The sequence below is a fragment of the Polypterus senegalus genome, chromosome 2 (genome assembly GCF_016835505.1).
Source record: "Polypterus senegalus isolate Bchr_013 chromosome 2, ASM1683550v1, whole genome shotgun sequence".
NCBI classification, from domain to species: Eukaryota; Metazoa; Chordata; class Cladistia; order Polypteriformes; family Polypteridae; genus Polypterus; species Polypterus senegalus.
In genome coordinates, this window is record NC_053155.1 from 93,936,894 (window position 1) to 93,955,997 (window position 19,104).

Sequence of the window (19,104 nt, forward strand, 5' to 3'; positions counted from 1 at the left end):
TGTTTTACAGATGATGTGGTATGCTTTGGATAATGAGCTGTTCCACACCCTCTCCATACTTTTTCTTGCCATCATTCTGGTAGAGGTTGATCTTGGTTTCATCTGTCCAAAGAATGTTTTTCCAGAACTGTGCTGGCTTTTTTAGATGTTCTTTAGCAAAGTCCAATCTAGCCTTTCTATTCTTGAGGCTTATGAGTGGCTTGCACCTTGCAGTTCACCCACTGTATTTACTTTCATGCATTCTTCTCTTTAGACTTGGATGTCAATATGCCTACCCCTGGAGAGTGTTGTTCAATTGGTTGACTGTTGTGAAGGGATTTCTCTTCACCATGGAAATGATTCTGCGATCATCCACCACTGTTGTTTTCCGTGGACATCCAGGTCTTTTTGCGTTGCTGAGTTCACCAGTGCTTGCTTTCTTTCTCAGGATTTACCACACTGTAGATTTTGCCACTTGTAATATTGTATCAATTTCTCGGATGGGTTTTTTCTGTTTTCGCAGCTTAAGGATGGCTTCTTTCTCCTGCATAGAGAGCTCCTTTGACTGCATGTTGTCTGTTCACAGCAAAATCTTCCACATGCAAGCACCACACCTCAAATCAAATCAACTCCAGGCCTTTTATCTGTTTAATTGATAATGACACAATGACGGACTTCCCACACCTGCCCATGAAATAGCCTTTGAGTCAATTGTCCAATTACTTTTGAGCCCCTGAAATGAAGGGATTGTGTTAAAAAAATGCTTTAATTGCCTCACATTTTTATGCAATTGTTTTGTTCACCCCACTGAATTAAAGCTGAAAGTCTGCATTTCAACTGCATCTGAGTTGTTTCATTTAAAATTCATTGTGGTAATGTACAGAACCAAAATTAGAAAAAAAGTTTTCTCTCTCCAAATATTTATGGACCTAACTGTATATAAACACATCGTTAAAACAAACATTTTTCATGTTTTAGCAATAAATAGAAAATGTAAACATAAATTGTATAATGTGTGAAAGCTGATGGCCAAATATCAAATAAAGACTTTCACAAAAGGTACAAGTACTATACGCCAACTTCCATGGTGTTGTGGCTAGAGCTGCTGACCAGAGGTCGTGAATTCGAAACCAGCTCCCTGGCAAATTTACCATTTTGAGAAGTGAGCTGTTCTTATTGTTAATATTATACAATAAAAACATACATTTGATTTGTGTCTGTAACAGCCGGTGTAAATTTATAGTACTTGTAAAAGTTATCATTTTTATTTCACTTTTATTCTCTCAGTCACAATCATGATACATACTAACACCCCCTCGGGGATCTGACGCTGTTAGTTTTTATTTGAAACTGGGAATAACTGTAGATGTGAATGGTGTTTCGAGACAATGGAGCTGGAAATTCTCTGATTTGGAGGGATAAAAGCTGACACACAAACGCTGGTGAATCTGCCTTCTTCGAGTGTTCCTGCTCACACTGAATTAGTATGCACCTTATGGTCCATAATGTCAAAACCGCACTGACAAATAATCAAATAAAATGATGCTGTTCATTTTCATGTGACATTTTGAAGAAATCATTTTATGACCTGAATAGTACCAATCAGAAAACATTGTCGCACTAATGCAATATTATTTGAAAATGAACAGCGTCAGATCAGCTGTAAATGTATGCTATTTGTAAAAGTTAGCGTTTTTTCAGTTTTATTCTCTCAATCACGTTCACGCTCTCCCTTGCCCCCTTCTGATCTGACTCTAATTAACAGTGCCAGTATAAATTCACACCCGATCTGAAGCTGTTTGTTTTCAAATAATATTGAATTAGTGCAACCATATTTTCTGATTGGTACTATTCAGGTCATAAAATGATTTCTTTAAAATGTCACATATATTAGTCTCTTTCTTTTTTTCTCGGTGCTGTGTTGACATCGTGCACCAGAAGGCATGAGCTTATTCAGTGCAAGCAGGAACACACAGGTGGCCAGTTGCTTGTGCTATAACACGCTTGACTTGGTGGCGATCATCACACATGTACTGTGCAAGGCATGTACGGGGGCCAGTGAGAAAAGAAGAGCGTTCATGGCTCACCTTGCAGAGGAACTTTGTTGTTGCTTCTTACAAGAAAAGGCAATGGATAAAGCAAAAGAGGATGCAACATTGACAAGCTTCTGTTCCAAGACTGCCACTCCCCCCAGCCCCTTTAGTGTAATAGTAACCACAGCACAGACAGAAATGTGTACATTGCAACAGGTACACGTCGTAAACGTAGAGAGGACAGTCCTTGGGTATGTGGGAACTGATGATTGCATATAGCACAGAACTGACCTCTCTGTACTGTTCTTTCCTCTGCATGTCCTGGAGTACAAAAGAAATACCCCCATACACCAAAATGTGAAAGACTGCATGGGCAAGATCGAAAAGAAAAAAAAAAAAGTGGTCACTGCTTACAAGTGCAAGAAGGTATGCGAATGAATATGAATAATGTTACATCGGTGCCACAATGTTTTCCGAAATGTACTATACAGGTCATAAAATGAGTTATTCCAAATATCATATATAACTATGTCTCTGTTTTTTTGTCAGTGCGGCTTTGACATTATGGACCATAAGGTGAATACTAATTCAGCGTGAGCAGGAACACTCGAAGAAGGCAGATTCACCAGCGTTTGTGTGTCAGCTTTTATCCCTCTAGATCAGAGAATTTCCAGTTCCATTGTCTCAAAACACGACTCACATCTACAGTTATTTCCAGTTTCAAGTAAAAACTAACAGCGTCAGATCCCTGGGGGGGCGATAGTATGTATCGTGATCGTGACTGAGAGAATAAAAAAAAAAACGTTAACTTTTACAAGTAATATAAATTTACACCGGCTGTTACAGACACAAATCAAATGTATGTTTTTATTGTATAATATTAACAGTAAGAGCAGCTCACTACTCAAAATGGTAAATTTGCCAGGGATAAAGGCCTCAGAGGTAAGTGCATAATTATATCAAAGATTGAATCTAAAGTTTTGATGACTGATAATGTTTGTAACTGCAATGCTGTGCCATAAAGGAGTAAGGGTGTTATTTTTTACCACATTTTATTTATCTATTAAGTACCATTTTTTAAATAATTGACATATATATTATTCATTTTAATTTTCAGGTATTATTCTGTACAACAATATTGGGGTGATATTTAGGTGGGTGATGCAAAACGTCCAGGCTCTACAACAGAATGTAGACATTCTTATTCAAATTTACTTTCATTATGAATGTAGATTTTGTGGAGCGTTTTCATCATACTCTGTTCTGCCTGAAGATATAAAATGAATATACATATTAAATAGCTAAATTATTACTACAAACTCCTACAGAGAACAGCTTTTATTATGACTTATTTTAACAGAGAGATGATAGTATATTTCTGCTTATTGATGTACATAATTCTTTTTTTATTCTTGCACAAAAACAGAAGGAATTTTAAAATTACAGTTTTAAATGATTCCAGTCGCATGAGCCAAATAACAATGTAATCAATATTTTTATAGCTAACTGTTGATTAATACATGAAACTGACCACATTAGAATAATCAATAGAATACTAAATAAAGTAATGAAAAAATGTGCCGTTTCATGTCCAAATTGGCTGTGCAGCTATATGCTGCAACCAGTGATTACCCAAGAACATGGCAGTATTTAAAGGCTTGAGCAATTACAGGTGGATCTCATCCATTTCTCACAGTATCTCAATCACTACAGTAACCTCTGCCACAGACATAAGTCTAATTCCACAAGATGTGTCCATCACTACTTGTCTCCATGGGCATGGTGTCTGCTGAATTCAGGAGTTCTTCAAATTGTCTGTTCCACTTCACAACAATATACAGAGGAGTGGTCAGCATTTTTACATTTTTGCTGAGAGCAGCCTAGATGATATTCAATCCATTGTTCCAGAATAGTCTAATGCTTTTGCCAGGCTACATGAAACTTATTCTCCCTGATCTTAGCAAACTGAAGCCTTTACTTTAATCATTACCACAGGTGACACTTTTAGGCATATTATTACTATTCAGTAAAACTGACAACCCAGTCTATTAACATCTCATAGGAAAAACCTGACTATTTGTGTAGATCAAGTGTGTATTTTAAGCCACAACTACTTGAAGCCATGTTCATATTGAAAGTGAGTTTTAATTTCTTTACACAACAATGTATCATTCTGGCTTATCAAGAACACTTTCACTGCCATTTCAAATTTTCCTGTCTCATTGTCACCTTGATTATCTGACTCAGTCGACTAGTTGACAGTAAACATCTCTAAATCCTTGTGTAAAAATTAAACATCTTCATATTAAATGACATAAATGTGACATGTTTAAAAAAGGTAGAGTAAAGATTCATGCACAGTTGGTGGGCAAGATCCACCCTACCTAAGGATAATTTGGGATATTCTGATAACATATATCAATTTTTGCATTAGAGTATTTGATTTGATCTTTGTTGTTATTTTGTGCAAATTATAGAATATATGATACAGTGGTACAGTCAAGCAGGTTAGTAATGCCATTTCATCTGTTTCTCCACATACCTCTCCTAGTCCATGTACTAAATGCTACAGATGAATATGCATTAAAATAAATATCAGCATGCTTCCCAAAAATACTTTTCATTATATCAGTCAGAAAGACATATGATGATCCTCTTTCTTTACCTTAGAGGTGTTGCTACATTATTAACTATTTTTCTCCTCCATCGCCCTCTGATCTAAATTTATGGCAGTGCTGGCTGATTTACTAATGTCTGCCTTATCAGCTAAAATAACTTTGTTATAGATTAACATAAACAATTAAACTGAACACTGATTGGAAGCTGAATTCTCTACACACATATACTGTAAAACTCATAAATAATGATTTTTTTTTTCACAATTCCCAGTATCAAAAATATATGTGCATATCTGAATTATACCTGTCAACAATCCTGGACTGATTCATCTCAAAAACCCCAATCCACAGAAGGGTATCTTAACTTTGCACTGAGTATTATATTGTGTTTGAAGAGCCCAACTAATGGAGAATGTACTGTACATGCTGTCTTCTGCAATTAGTGCATAATGATAAAGAATCAAAATGTAGACATACACACTCTTACTGATATCTGAGGGAAAATTCAAATCTAACTACATAAAGTGTACAAAAGAGCCAAAATGTAACTTTTAAACCTTATACCTGGTGACTGTGTATTAATATTCTTACGTTGATGACAAACTTTACTGCATGATTAAATATACACTACATTACTGTAGGTTTATGTATTTTAAAACTATATACAAAAATGAATGATCTAACTGTGGATGTGGAGATGATAGGCAGCACGCCTTTTGCATGTCTAAGTAATTCTTGTAACAATATTTGTGAGCTAAAAAAAATAAAGCATTGATTATGCTCTGCTTTACAGTGATTTTAAATTAAGTTGGTGTTCAAGGGCTAAGGATTCTACTTCACTGTTACATACACATAAACACAAAGAGGGTTTATTGGGAAAAAAATGAAGAAATAATGGACTTTTTATATTAAAGGTCTAAATAATTATCAAAAATAAATATAGTTATCATGTGTTTAGTTGTTATTGTCTCATTCAATCGATGCCATTCTTAATCGCCTAAAGATACACGTGATTAACAGGAAACTCCTGCTTTATAATGATACGCAAAGCTTTGCAGAGTGAGGATGTTTTTCCACAGACAGTAGAACTCAATGACATTCAACCAGAAGTTTGTACATACAGAACTACTTGGATCTACAGAGCTGTGTGAACAGGTGAGTCCAATTAAGTCTAGTTTTTCAATTTCCATGTCAGTCAAGGCTCTTCTATTCTATGATTCAATCTTTAGTGCATCTGATTCCCAAACCTGTCTCCACAGGTTGTCTTTAGTATGTCTTCTCCAGGTGATGCCCGTTTAATTATAAAAAAAAAAAAAAAATCATTCTGGGTCCGCTATGCTTAGACACATTTGTCTGCGTAACTTTAACATGCTTACAAGGCTTCTGAGGATACACAGGTTTGGGGGCGCCCAAAAAAATAGAATTTGTTTATAAAAAATTGCGTATTTATTTTATAATTTCAAACTGCAGCCACCTTCAAAGTACTCTCCGTTTGATGCAATACACTTATCAAGATGTTTTTCCACTGATCAAAACAATTTTGAAATTCCTCAGTTTTGATCTTTTTTAGGGCTTCTGCCACTTTTTGCTTCACCTCTTTCAAGTCGACAAATCATTTCCCTTTGAGGACTTTTTTTATCTGGGGAAACAAAATAAGTCACAAGGGATAAGATAATATCACATCGCTTTTGGTCAAAAACTGCTGGACCCTCTGTGTGGTGAGGGGAACTGCATTGTCATGATGGAACTAAGGAAGAACCAGTCACCTGTTTGACACAACTTGGCAGGTTTCTTCCACAAATCCTGATGCAACCTTTGCAAAACTTTCAGATAAAAGCTTTGGTTGACTGTTTGACTGTCTGTAGAATAACAACCATTTCCACCGCATTTTTCCCTAACAGGAAACAAAATTTCAATGCTACACGTTGTTCATGTAAATCAGCCATCACAAAATACACAATGAAAGAGTCTTTGAAAAGAATTCACTGAAGCGGAACGCAGCACCTCACAACAACACCAGTTGGCAAAATGATGCAGAAGGGTTTCTAGAATATTCACCTAGCGGTGGAAGCATGTAATAAAAGGGGCCTGTCCTCCAGAAGATAATTACACTTTTTTTTAGGTCTACCCTCATATATAATACTAGAAGGCTTACAAATAATATTCTCTAAAAATGTTAAAACGTTTTTGATCAACTGCCTTCTGTACATGCGTCAACCAGTGGATTTGAAAGTAATTTCTTTCAGACTATCTCAACAGGTCAATGAGGTAACGGTGATTTAGGTCTTTTATTGCCTTGTGTGTCAAAAGGCACTATTACCTAATCATCCATGGAAAAGCAATTCTGCAATTGTGATAAAAACAAGATTTGTTAAAATACTGATACTAAGGCCTAATAAAGTGAGGATGAAACAAGATGATTTCAAGGTAAAACTTTGCTATTCAGACATTTTTGGGGGAAATAATCAAAATACAAAGATAAAATATACACATTAATACCAGAAGAATATAAATACAAGAAACTGTTCTTTCCCAAGAGCCACATAGGGATATAGGCCACCAAGGACGGGTACACTTGCCAAAAGAAATAAACTGAAAGTGATATTTTGGTTCCTTTTTTAGATTCCTTGGCAGGTCAAAGTTCTCACAGTGAATTAGGCAAACTGCATAATTACAAACAAAATTGTGCCCATGACATCACAGAACTGTATATGGAAACAAAAAATAATCACATGAAAAAGTTATATTCTGGCCACACCTTGCTCAATGATGTAGCTGATATTTGAAGGCAGCAGCCATCAGCAAGCAAATGAGGGAGCACAAGCAAGGCTATCAAAAGATCAGAAACAGAAATCTGTGTGTATAAAATAATGTCAATTAATTGCCACTGTGAACATTCAAAATGTACCATTTTAAATTGTAAGTCCAAATTGTAAGATGATATTTTCAGCAAATAAATAAAAAGAAATGACACAAGGCAATTAGCCTTGACAGAAAACAATCTCTTTACATTATTGCACACCTTATCAGGTGGAATGAACAGTTTCATTTTTGTAGTAAGATTGTGTAATGACACATAATGTCAAGCTAAGAACTGTAACATCCTCACATATTTGCTAAATGAGCAAAAACATCTAGATCTAATTCATTTAAAAAAAATGTGGATAACTCCTGGACAAAGTATACCAAAAATTTCTAGCTGACCAATTGGTTTCTTTGTAACATGTGTAATGCTTTTTTTTTTAATTACAGCTGAAGTGGCCAAGGCATCTTTACTTTGAAAGGATTAAAATTCTTTTTTTTTTTGGCTTTGTTTTGTTTTCAGCATTTCATTTCAGCTTCATCATTTCCATTTCAATGATGACCACTTGGTTCTTTGTATCTGCAAGTAAAAGCCTGTGTACAAAAAAAAAAAAAAAAACTAAAGAAGCGGCCGACTAGCTTTGATCTTTTGAAGAAAGGTGAGAAGCATTGAAGTGGGGGAGGAAAATCATACATGGGCTCGATTTTTGATAGTCTGGGCTCACACACAATCACAAAAGACGGCCATAATTAAAGGAAACCTAATAGCTCTATACAAATAATCCACCCGGGAACAAGAGACAACTGAACTACTTAAACAAGAAGACTGTGACCTTAAGACATCTGCAGAGTTACGAAATACAGAAAAGGACAAGTCAACATGGAAGATGACTTGGTAATAGTGTTGAAATAACAATTATAAATAGATATTAAAAAGTAGGTTCTTTTAGGTCTATGGGAGATGAATTTGGTTTTAACTTCTGTTGCAAATGAGCACTTAACAAATGACCCTCTAAATAATCCATGAAAAGTAATCCCTCAGTATGAATATATTCCATTCAAGATTTGGAATACAACAAAGCACAATATATATGAAAATAACATCATTCATCCTACATCAATATGAATGTTCATTGGTACCTGCCATAAATACTCTAATAGCAGGTGAAATAACATAATACTATCTTAATACCATCTACCATTTAACACTTAAAGCTTCCTTTTCTGTAATAGAACTGACTGGGTTTCATCTATACTAATAAAAGGCAAAGCCCTCACTGACTGACTGACTCACTCATCACTAATTCTCCAACTTCCAGTGTAGGTAGAAGGCTGAAATTTGGCAGGCTCATTCCTTACAGCTTACTTACAAAAGTTAAGCAGGTTTCATTTCGAAATTCTACATGTAACGGTCATAACTGAATCCTACTTATGTACATATATACGGCCATAGCCTGCAGCTCGGTCGCCGTGTGAGGTGGAGTTGCATCCCCCATCACCACGCCTCCCATGTAGTTGGCTGCCTGCCTATATTGCGTCCCCCATACCCACGCCTCCCAACGTAATTGAGTGCCTGCCTGTATAAGGCTGTCAGTCAGCAGTAATCCAAGCTGTGAGAAAACAGTAAAAAGGAGGCGTGTCAGACGTTGTGCTACATTTTCTGATGCAGCTAGACAAAAACAACTTCATGACGCTGCCGCCAAATACTCGCACAAGAATCCACAAGTTAATAGAGATGCTGCCACTAAATACTCGCGGGCTAATCCACAAGTTCATAGACATGCTGCCGCTAAATATTCACAGGCAAATCAAAAAGTGAATACTGGGAATACCTGTTAAACATCTTAGATTCACGAGTAGCGATTTGGGTGGTAAGATGTCTATCGAGGTGATCACTGTAATATTTATATGTCATTGAAATGTATTATCAGGCATGGTTTAGGCACTTATATCATCAGGAAGGCACCAGAAAAAGGGACCTCAAGGTTACTATTATGGAAATTAATTTAGAGCACGGATGCCGTGAATGTAAGAGTTGTAATAAATAAAGTTCCCCTGCATGCTTTAAAAGAAAGTCTTGCCATCATTTCATTTTTCACAATTTGTGAAAACAAGACATGGTGTCAGAATTGAGGACAGTCATGGATTTTGTTGGAGTTCCCTCGCCGGTTTCATCCCTACCACCTTGGCTATCACTTCCCCTACCTCTTCATATCTTAAATCATTCTTTAGGCAGATTAAAGACTTAAGTGAGAAATTAAAGAAAACATACTACGTAATTGCAACAAACACTGACTGAATCAGTTTTAAAGATGCAGATGAAAGAAGAGAAGAAGCGGGCCGCAAGAGTGGAGAAAAGAAAAGCTGCTCAGAAAGCAGCAAGCGCATCAAATGTACAGAGAAAGAGTATGAAAACTAGGAATGCTCAAGTCAAGTGTATTCACTGCACAATATTGTGCAGTGCGCCGTTACTGTTATATACGTACATATATATATATATACACATATGAAGGTCCCCAACATACTATTGTCTACAACTGTAAATTCGCTACCTCAAATCAACTGCCCTGGCCCCTCCTATTAGTGTTTGTTGTTTTCCCTTACTAAATTGGAAGTGTGTGGTTTGGGGGCAATACAATCAAAGAAGAAGCAAAACAGGCTGGAGATGAAACCTATAATCAGATTTCTTAAAGCCTCTTGTCTAGCTTCTTCTTAGTTTTCTCCCCCTCTACTACTGTACATCACTGTTGCCTGGTCAATGTTACACTGCAACAGATTCTGAGAGAAGGGCAGCCAAACTCAATCTACCAAGAGGAGGGGTGCCTTTGCCAATCCCTGACATCACTAAAGTTACCATGATGGAAGCTATACCAGTTAGGTTTGCTCTGTGGATATATGTTTTTTTGCAGCTAATCCATTCCTGAAAACTCCTTTGTAAGTAGAATTTTTATATTGCATGCATATCATTTAAATTAATTTAAGTAGAAAAAAAGTTCCCTGGTCCCAAGAAATACAGTACTCCCATTTTCGCTCAAATCAAATCAAGAAAATTGGTGTTACTTGATGAAATTAGATTAATTATGAATTATCAAACCAAACCCTAATAAGACCTTTTGCCTTTATTAGCTAATTTTTAAAAATGCTGCTTACCTATAGTTTATTGATTTTACATTGACAATAATTGCTTTTCAACCTTTCTTGGGCTTTTCTGACTCTCTTCTGATTACCTTCTAAGGTAATTCATGGAGACTCCTGAGCAACACATGTAACAAGCTAACATTACCACAGCACATGATTGTAGCATAAGATACTGTATGAGAATAATTCAGACTGGGACTTCCCGTCACTAGCATCAAGACACACCTCAAACATTCAGCCCTGTTTTGTGCCACAGGCTGCGGTGATGTGTATTTGGAAACACAATCAATTGTTAGTACTAGAAGCATGCGTTTGAAAATTGCCACCAACTTGGTCTTCATAAATACGAAAATCAATTTCATTGTGGTTTATAAAACAAAAAAGGTATTAAATACTTTACTTATATATACAAAGTTTTATAAAATGGTTATTCATAATTTTGGGGAAGAATTTGCTCTTACATTATCTATGGTTTCTACTTCATCTGGCTACCAGGGGTGCGTAAAGAAATGTATTAATAATTTCCTTAGTTTTCACCTAACACTCAGGTTTCATGTACAAGTAAGAAAGTGTAAATACCTCTGTGTGAACTAACAGACTAAGATTCCTTCCAGACAAATTAAATTATTGGTTTATAGTTATAAGCAATGCTTACACTACCTAAGGAGTCAAAATCAGATTTCAAGCCAAGGTATATTTAACCACATAAAACAAAACATATTTCTGATGATTTAAATTGACCGGATAACTACAGATTACTTAAAACAACATTTTAATTAATTGTCAGGAATAAAAATGTAGAACACATCAGAGGTGACAGGATCAAGGACATCACCACATCAAATTTATAACAAGACATTAATCCACATTCAAATGTAATTTTGAAGTCTTTCGTTAAAACACCAAGAAATCCTGTAAAGAATAAAAGCCATAGAAGTGAAGGACTGTTTTACACTCTGAACATTTAACATCAAAGTAAAGTGAGTGAAAGTCACACTGTAAACAAAAAATGTTATGCATTCTTTAAAAAGAATGGGGTTGGTTAAGTGAGCAATAAGAGACATGCTTTTGTGAGCTGACTGTAAGCCACTATTTCCTCTACAACTAATAAAGGAAAGCACCTAATTTATGCATTTATTCCATGATACGTTTCTCTGCCTTTGTGAGTAGTAATATGATTGGTTCATTTATGACTTATTCGCCATCCTACCTGCTGTTTAGAGAATGAGTATGACAAAAGTGTGCATAAAATGCTAGTGTTTTATCGTTATCTCGCAGAGCCAATGCCCCATTCTTCTATGGGTTACAGCTAGAAGTGGAGTGCTAGCATGTCAGAGAATTTAGTGGTCTCTCTGCTGCTGCTGCTGTGTGGATCCACTAAGCAACGACCATCCAAGTGAACATTTTGGCTGAACATAATTTTAATGCAATCACTGAACAGACAAAACACGTATGATTCATGTCATAATACTCAAGTGTTGAAACTAGAAACTATGGGCATCCCTCTAAGCAATCTGAAATTTATTTTGACTTCTAGAAGTTGACAGATAGTCATCCTAAGTATTGAGAACAAAAACATTCACTAGTAAATGTCATTCATTCATTGCAATCACTTACTGTATCCTTCAGCAAAAATTCGGTATTCCCTAAATTCTGTTAGATGTAAATCATATCTTACAAACAAATTTAGACTTTGAAAAAGTAAGTTACTAAAGGAAACAGCATGTGGATCTTTGACTTTAATAAATATTCTGAAAATCACAGCAACTGAGGATGATACCAGATCTAAAAGAAAAGAAACTATATCGTACTATGTACAATCATAACAAATAAATGGTAATTTTTTGCAGTGTACATTTATTTGTACTGAGTTGTGAAATAGTTAAAAAGCACTCACATTTTCCAGACTAGGAAGTCTGTGAAAGTACAAAGCTCACCTAATTTATATGTTTTCTTAGAAGAATAAATAATCTGAACAAAAATGCCTATTCTATACGTCTGCAACCTTCACATCAATAAAACATAAGTGGGGCCTGTTCCTTAACAAACAAGGAATGTGTCATTTATTTCAGAATGTTTCAATGATTATTACAAGAAAGCTAATCTACATGCAATGGAGTCAGTAAAAAAAAAAAGTAAAATTTGAGCAGATGTTCCCAATTTTCAAAGCCCAGTAAAACAACCACAAGGGCCCATTGTTTACTGGAATTTTAGATAATTTTCTAAAATTGCCTAAGATTTTCAAAATAGCCCATTAATCTCCCACCAGCATTGTACTTCTGAAGTATGCCATTTTACACTTACTCACTCAATAAGGAGGCAATTCACTTTAAAGTTTCAATGGACATTACTAATTATATATATATATATATATATATATATATATATATATATATATATATATATATATAATCTGAAATTTGGAAAGAATAAAGATGGGATTTTATAAAAGTAAAAAGATTGTAGTAATTGTTTACTTTTGTTTTGCATAAAAACATTTCCTGTATTATTGCAGCTGTTTTACACACAACAAAACGATGGCACTGAAATAGTTCCCCTTCTTGAAATCCAAATGGCGCAGGAAAAAAAAAAACAGGCATATTATATGTCTCAGTAGTAGTCAGGGGAGCTGTAAGTGATCTGCAACTGCCATCTTATCACTCATGACTGAAAAGGATTACTTTGAGCAGAATTTCACAATGATGAAGGACTAGTCTCCCTTCTTGATCATGCAGAATATGCATTTTCTCAAACAACAGCACCTAGGGAGCTAACAACTGCTTTGATTCAGAGTAAGAAAAGTCCAGCCCCAACTTATTTCAATTTAATCTCTATATGTCTAATCTTTAAAGATAAAGGAGAAAAGATGGACTACACTAAGCACTTTGAGCTACTGTAAGCACTTTGAGCTACTGTTTGTATGAAAATGTGCTATATAAATAAATGTTGTTGTTGTTGTACATATTATGTCCATTTGATCAATTTTAATAATCACATAATAATAATACATTTTATTTATATAGCACCTTTCCCATGCTCAAGGCACTTACAGAATATAAGAAAGAACGGCAGGGTATACAGTGTAATTTTGTTAAATCAGAATTTTAAAAAGTGAGTGCTAAATCAGAAAAGTAAATCAAAAAGGGGAAACACATTCCTTTGTAAAGTCTGATGTGTGTATGTGTGTGTGTGTGTGTGTGTGTGTGTGTGTGTGTGTGTGTGTGTGTGTGTGTGAGAGAGAGAGAGAGTAGGGGTGATGGCTCTGAAATTAATGTTTACATACTTCCTTTCACTGAATGTTTCAAATCATTGAGCTGTAAAACTACCCCCCACAGAACACAAATCAACAAACTAATCAGGGGTTTTCACTGTGAAACCTGAGGAAGTGATCCCTTTATTTTTACACATAAACCTCAAAAATAAATTTCAAATTTCAAATGGATACTTGCTTGGATTTTATTAGTATGCATACAGTGTATATACAAAACAAGGCAGGTATAACAATTAGAAAAGATAAATAATTTAAGAAAGTTATTGTACTTTGTGTTTGCTATTACAACCAAAACCTGACTTTAAACTTTGTGACATCAATTAATATATTAAGTAAATACATATGTATTATTTATTTTTATACAAATATTACTGACTGTTAAAACAAGTTATGCTAAGTGACAAAAACTTTAAAAAAAATGTCCTTACCTAAAGAAGAACATATAAAGAGAGGCTGTAAGGCAAAACAACAGCACCTACAATGGACAGGAAATATTTTTAGAAACATCATATGGTAATATATAGCATCAAAAGAATATGCCATTATTCCTGTGCATTAAATATGCTTTTTTCCTTTATTCACATTCACAACTTAATACTGTATACCTTTTAAAATTTGAATATTTTATGTCAGCAAAAACATCTAAATTATTCACTGTTATTCAAGGTGTCCAAAAGCCATAAAAAAGTCTTAAGAACGAATGGTTTGACCACAACACCATGCTTAGGTAATAAAGTTTCTGTCTTGATGTTTTCACTTCTGCTCCCTGCTCTGTTCAACTTAGATAAATAACACACACAATCACAAACCTATACCATACCAAAGAGAATAAAAACATACAAATGAAATATTAGAATTGCAAAAAAGGGAATGATAGGAACCAAAACTGAGATGTCCAAAACATCCAATAACATAAATACCAGTATGAAGAACTATAAAAATGCAAATAGAAAAGTCCCAAACATAGAATGGTCTGGGGCTATATATGATTATGGGCTATAATCAGTTTTATTAAAATAAAACAAAATTTAAGATTACTCTTAAATCAGAAGTCCGACAGCTGTGATTGGTTTTGTGACTGTGCCATTTCATTGAGTATCAGTATGGTTCCAGCTAGTCTCTTAAGCTAACAACCATCACAAAATGCTTACCTATGCAAAGAAAAGTTGTTTATATTGGTCTTTTAGGATTGCATTGAACATGCCTGCTATGATTGGTGAAAAAACAAAAGAGCACTGAAAGTGAAAGTCTTGTTAATATGGGAAACTGTATTATAAAAAAAATAGTAAAATAAACACACTCCTAACTTCAGGTAAGCAACCTGTTATGAAAAAAGGTAAATCACAACTGGGATTGGAAAGTGTGCAGAGGAGGTACTGCCCAGCATATTAATGCATATACAGAACTTATACTTCCAATTAAACTTACTGATGATAAATGACCCACATTTATTTCTAGTTAAAAGGTTTTGAGTTGTTGGCCTAAACTACACATTGCTATGATGTGGAGGAAACATCCACGCTGAAAGAAAAGACTTGCCAGCATAAGCATAATGTGCCAATTCCGTTTCGATGGTGATCAGACCTGAAATCTACTCATAGTTTGTGTCTGTGCCACCCCCTCTAAATTTTAATATAATTTTAGCTTTGCAACTACAGTATGTCTTAATGAGAATTGTTTCTGAACAATTATTTAGACTAAGTTCTCATTACCAGGCTGAAGTGATCAAAATAAGATTTTTTACCTTAATGTGACACTAAAACATTTCCAGAGTTATGTGGACACAGAAACCTGTTCTTTTCAAATCAGATCTGAGTCACTTTTATATGATTTCCTAAATCAGATTTGTGGCCATGTGACATGAATGAGAACAGTCAGGTCCAGATTCATGCATTTTTTTCCTATATGAAAGATCTGAGCAGGGCAGCAAAACAACAAAAGAGTCCTACTATTGTTGGCTCCTTTCTCATGCTCACACATCTCTTGGTGCAGCAGTACCAGCAATAGCTGCAAAGACAGCAAAAGCTAGCTGTCCTGCATTTTTTCACCTTCTCGATCCAATCATGTACAGCTGATGAATTGATTGCTGTCTTCCAGAGAAAAATTCCATGCATACACTATAGCCACAAATGCACTTGTTTTCCTTGTTTTAATACCACGAGTCGCCTCACAAATATTGGTGACTCGGATGAATCATTCACAGAGTTTCAATAAGTGCACGTGTGCCGTTTTGGAGGAGAAATGCATTCGCATTAGAGTACAAGACACAGGTCACTTGTACTTATGAATATGAACCGTCAAGATAATAATAAAATAATAATAATAATAATTAATTACATTTATATAGCGCTTTTCTCAGTACTCAAAGCGCTATCCACATAGGGAGGAACCAGGAAGCGAACCCTCAATCTTCCAGAGTCTCCTTACTGCAAAGCAGCAGCACTACCACTGTGCCACCTTTGAGGGCAAGATAGGTAAATCCGATCTGAACAAAAAATCTGAACTGAGCAATGAGGCTTGTAATGCAAACGGAGGCAATTGGTTTCTTGTTTGACTCCTACTAATAGAGTAAGCTACAGTAAAATGAACATCTCTGTTATAAACACATTGTATACATTGTACCTGAAGTGGAAAATCCGACTTTGTGGCTTCTGTGCTCTAGAGCCCTCTTGCCAGAATTTTATACAATACTCTATAAGTGCTCATATTTTAAAAATGCATAAAATCTAATCTTTTTTGTCTTGTATTTACTGTAACTTGGATATATCTGAAATTATATACTTTAAATTTAACCTTTTGTAATAACAATGCTAATTCTGATCCCAAAATGTTTTTGTTGTATCTATTTACATATGTTATTAGTTCATCTAGACTTAGTAAGTACCAAAAATGATTTAATAGTGAAATCATTCAAATGAATTAAAAGACAACAGCACATCCCTGACACTGTACAGTTATGTCAGCTTTGTTAAGTTGTGCTGTAGCTTTTTATTGTAGGCTTTAGAAATGTGTAAGCCTCCATTCTATAAAGTGAAATGCAACCATGTTAATGACTTATTCTAATTCACTCCGATCCCATTTTGAAAAGGCAGAATATGTACCAAAAATATACCTGTGACTATATGAAAATCTGAGGATTTACACTGTCTGAATAACATAAAGAAATTAGATAAGCAACAAAGGACATCTTTTGGAATACTAGTTGTAATGCATGACTTTTCAACCCTGCTGTCACTTTTATGCTCAGTTTATTCTTGAAGGCCTCAATTTATAAAATTACTCCACTTGTTATTTTGTTGCTTTCAACTGCATTTTTATGTGGCTTTTACAGTGTACATGCTTCAATGGATGGGCTGGCATCCTGAATAGGATGGACAGTGATGTCTTACCCGACCAGGAGGCCATAATGGATGGCATGTACAATGGATGTGCAACCCCACTGCAATGGCTCGTTTCCTATCCTAGTTGAGATGATCAAATAATGGACGGACTGGGGAGATGGGGAGAGGAACTTATACAATGGTGGTTTTGTTATCTGGCAATTATCTGTCTTTTAAGGTATTGTTATATAAATATAATTTATTTGAACCTGGGACTGTGGTTGGCAGAATTGTATCTAGTGTTCTGGGCTCTGGGGTGCCCCCATATAGTCACAACAGTATTACCTTGGTTAACAAATCCTGTTAGAACAAAGCTCTTTTATAACAAATTGTGTAGAAAGTATACTTTGGCATATATGCAAATTCAAGTACCAACCTGCTAAAAGGCTATCATTGTGAAAGTTCCTTACACAGAAGAGTGTAATTCTTATTTTCTGTTGTTGATTTTGTGTGTGCTGTAGAATGATAAATTATTATACATGAGTGCTTAATAATATAACAAATATTGCAGTTAAATTAATATCGAAAGAATTCTAATTATCTTCAGAAAATAAATACAGATTATAAAGAAGGAAGAGAAAGAAGAAAAGAAATGCTGAATAGTAGAAATTGGGGTTAGCAACCAGTCATAAAACAATCTGGTACAGAACATAGAAGAGGGGAAGCAGAGAAACAGCACTTAACGGCAAGGATTACAAAGAAGCTTCTCTGCTGCTATATTGTGATAGTCTATGTGTATTGCCACCAGCAAGACTCCTTAAAGATTCTGACTTGGATCATCTTACAGAGTTGTGGAATGAAAGGCATGGTGTCACCTTGTCCAAGTGAGATTTGAGGCAGAGCTAGTGGTGAGTATCTAGACAATGGACGAGGCAGATTAGAGAATGTGAAGCTGCTGGTGGCAGTGTTGTAGTGTGGACAAGAAAAGAACCGGCAGAGAGAGTTAGCCCCATGACACCTGCACAAATCAACTCTCACCTCTAATGGATCTTCCTTTCTCCCATAATTCCAAGATATAAAGTCAAATTCCCTGTTGACTACAAATTGTCTTAGAATGTGTGAGGGCGGGTGTATGATTGAGAGGTGGATAACAGAGTTAGCATGGTTACTCAATGAAAGTAATCAGTTTCTGATTACTATTTATTTTTCTCAGATTGTAATGGGATTATTTTACTAATTACTTTCAAGAAAATGTAATCACATTACAAATTAATTTACTTTTATGGTACTCTTTAAATCCATGTAAAACAACCAATAACAATGAACACTGAACATTTAGCAGTTTAACAATGTAGTACTAGGGTGTTGTACCGTGTTAGCCATTATGAATGTAGAGAAAAGCCAAGCAAATAAAAGGTGTCATTTTGCTTGGCTTTTCTCTGCAGTTAAACAAGTAAAATATAAGACTTACATTAACACTATGGCATTCCAAAAATATAAACCAGCAAGTAGAATTCACAAAAAATAATTCTGCATAATAAAAAAAAAAAAAAGGACTTAACCACTCAAACACATGTAAGTATGCTGTTGGTAAACAATAAAGTTATTTCTAGTGTAGTGACCAACAGATTGAGAGTCCTTATTGATTGAGGGGGGCAAGTAGCCTGCAGTGTCTATTATGTAAAACAATAAATACACCAATTTTTTTGTGTGCCATCTTGGTGTTCTTTACACTATCACATTTACATTTTGTAATAAACTTACATACATCTTATATTCACTAACTATTAAGGTTAAAGGTTTAGTTAATTTACTTGTACACAGAGTTCTCTTTCATTTTATCAGAAAACTGAAAGAGATTTGATGTGAACATATGAGCCTACTTGATCAAGATCACAATGAACAAAAATTTTAAAATAGTCATCATACGTTTAATTATAAAG

General features: G+C 35.1%; 1 protein-coding gene across 2 annotated transcripts in view; it reads right to left on the bottom strand.

The window, feature by feature from the left end:
• tmem135 (transmembrane protein 135) overlaps positions 1 to 19,104 on the bottom strand; it is a 421,403-nt gene that overhangs the window by 134,385 nt on the left and 267,914 nt on the right. For both annotated transcript variants that reach the window (XM_039744170.1, XM_039744172.1), the window contains exon 6: positions 14,270 to 14,316. In XM_039744170.1, coding sequence (XP_039600104.1) covers positions 14,270 to 14,316 — 47 coding nt within the window. The remainder of the gene's footprint in view (positions 1 to 14,269; positions 14,317 to 19,104) is intronic.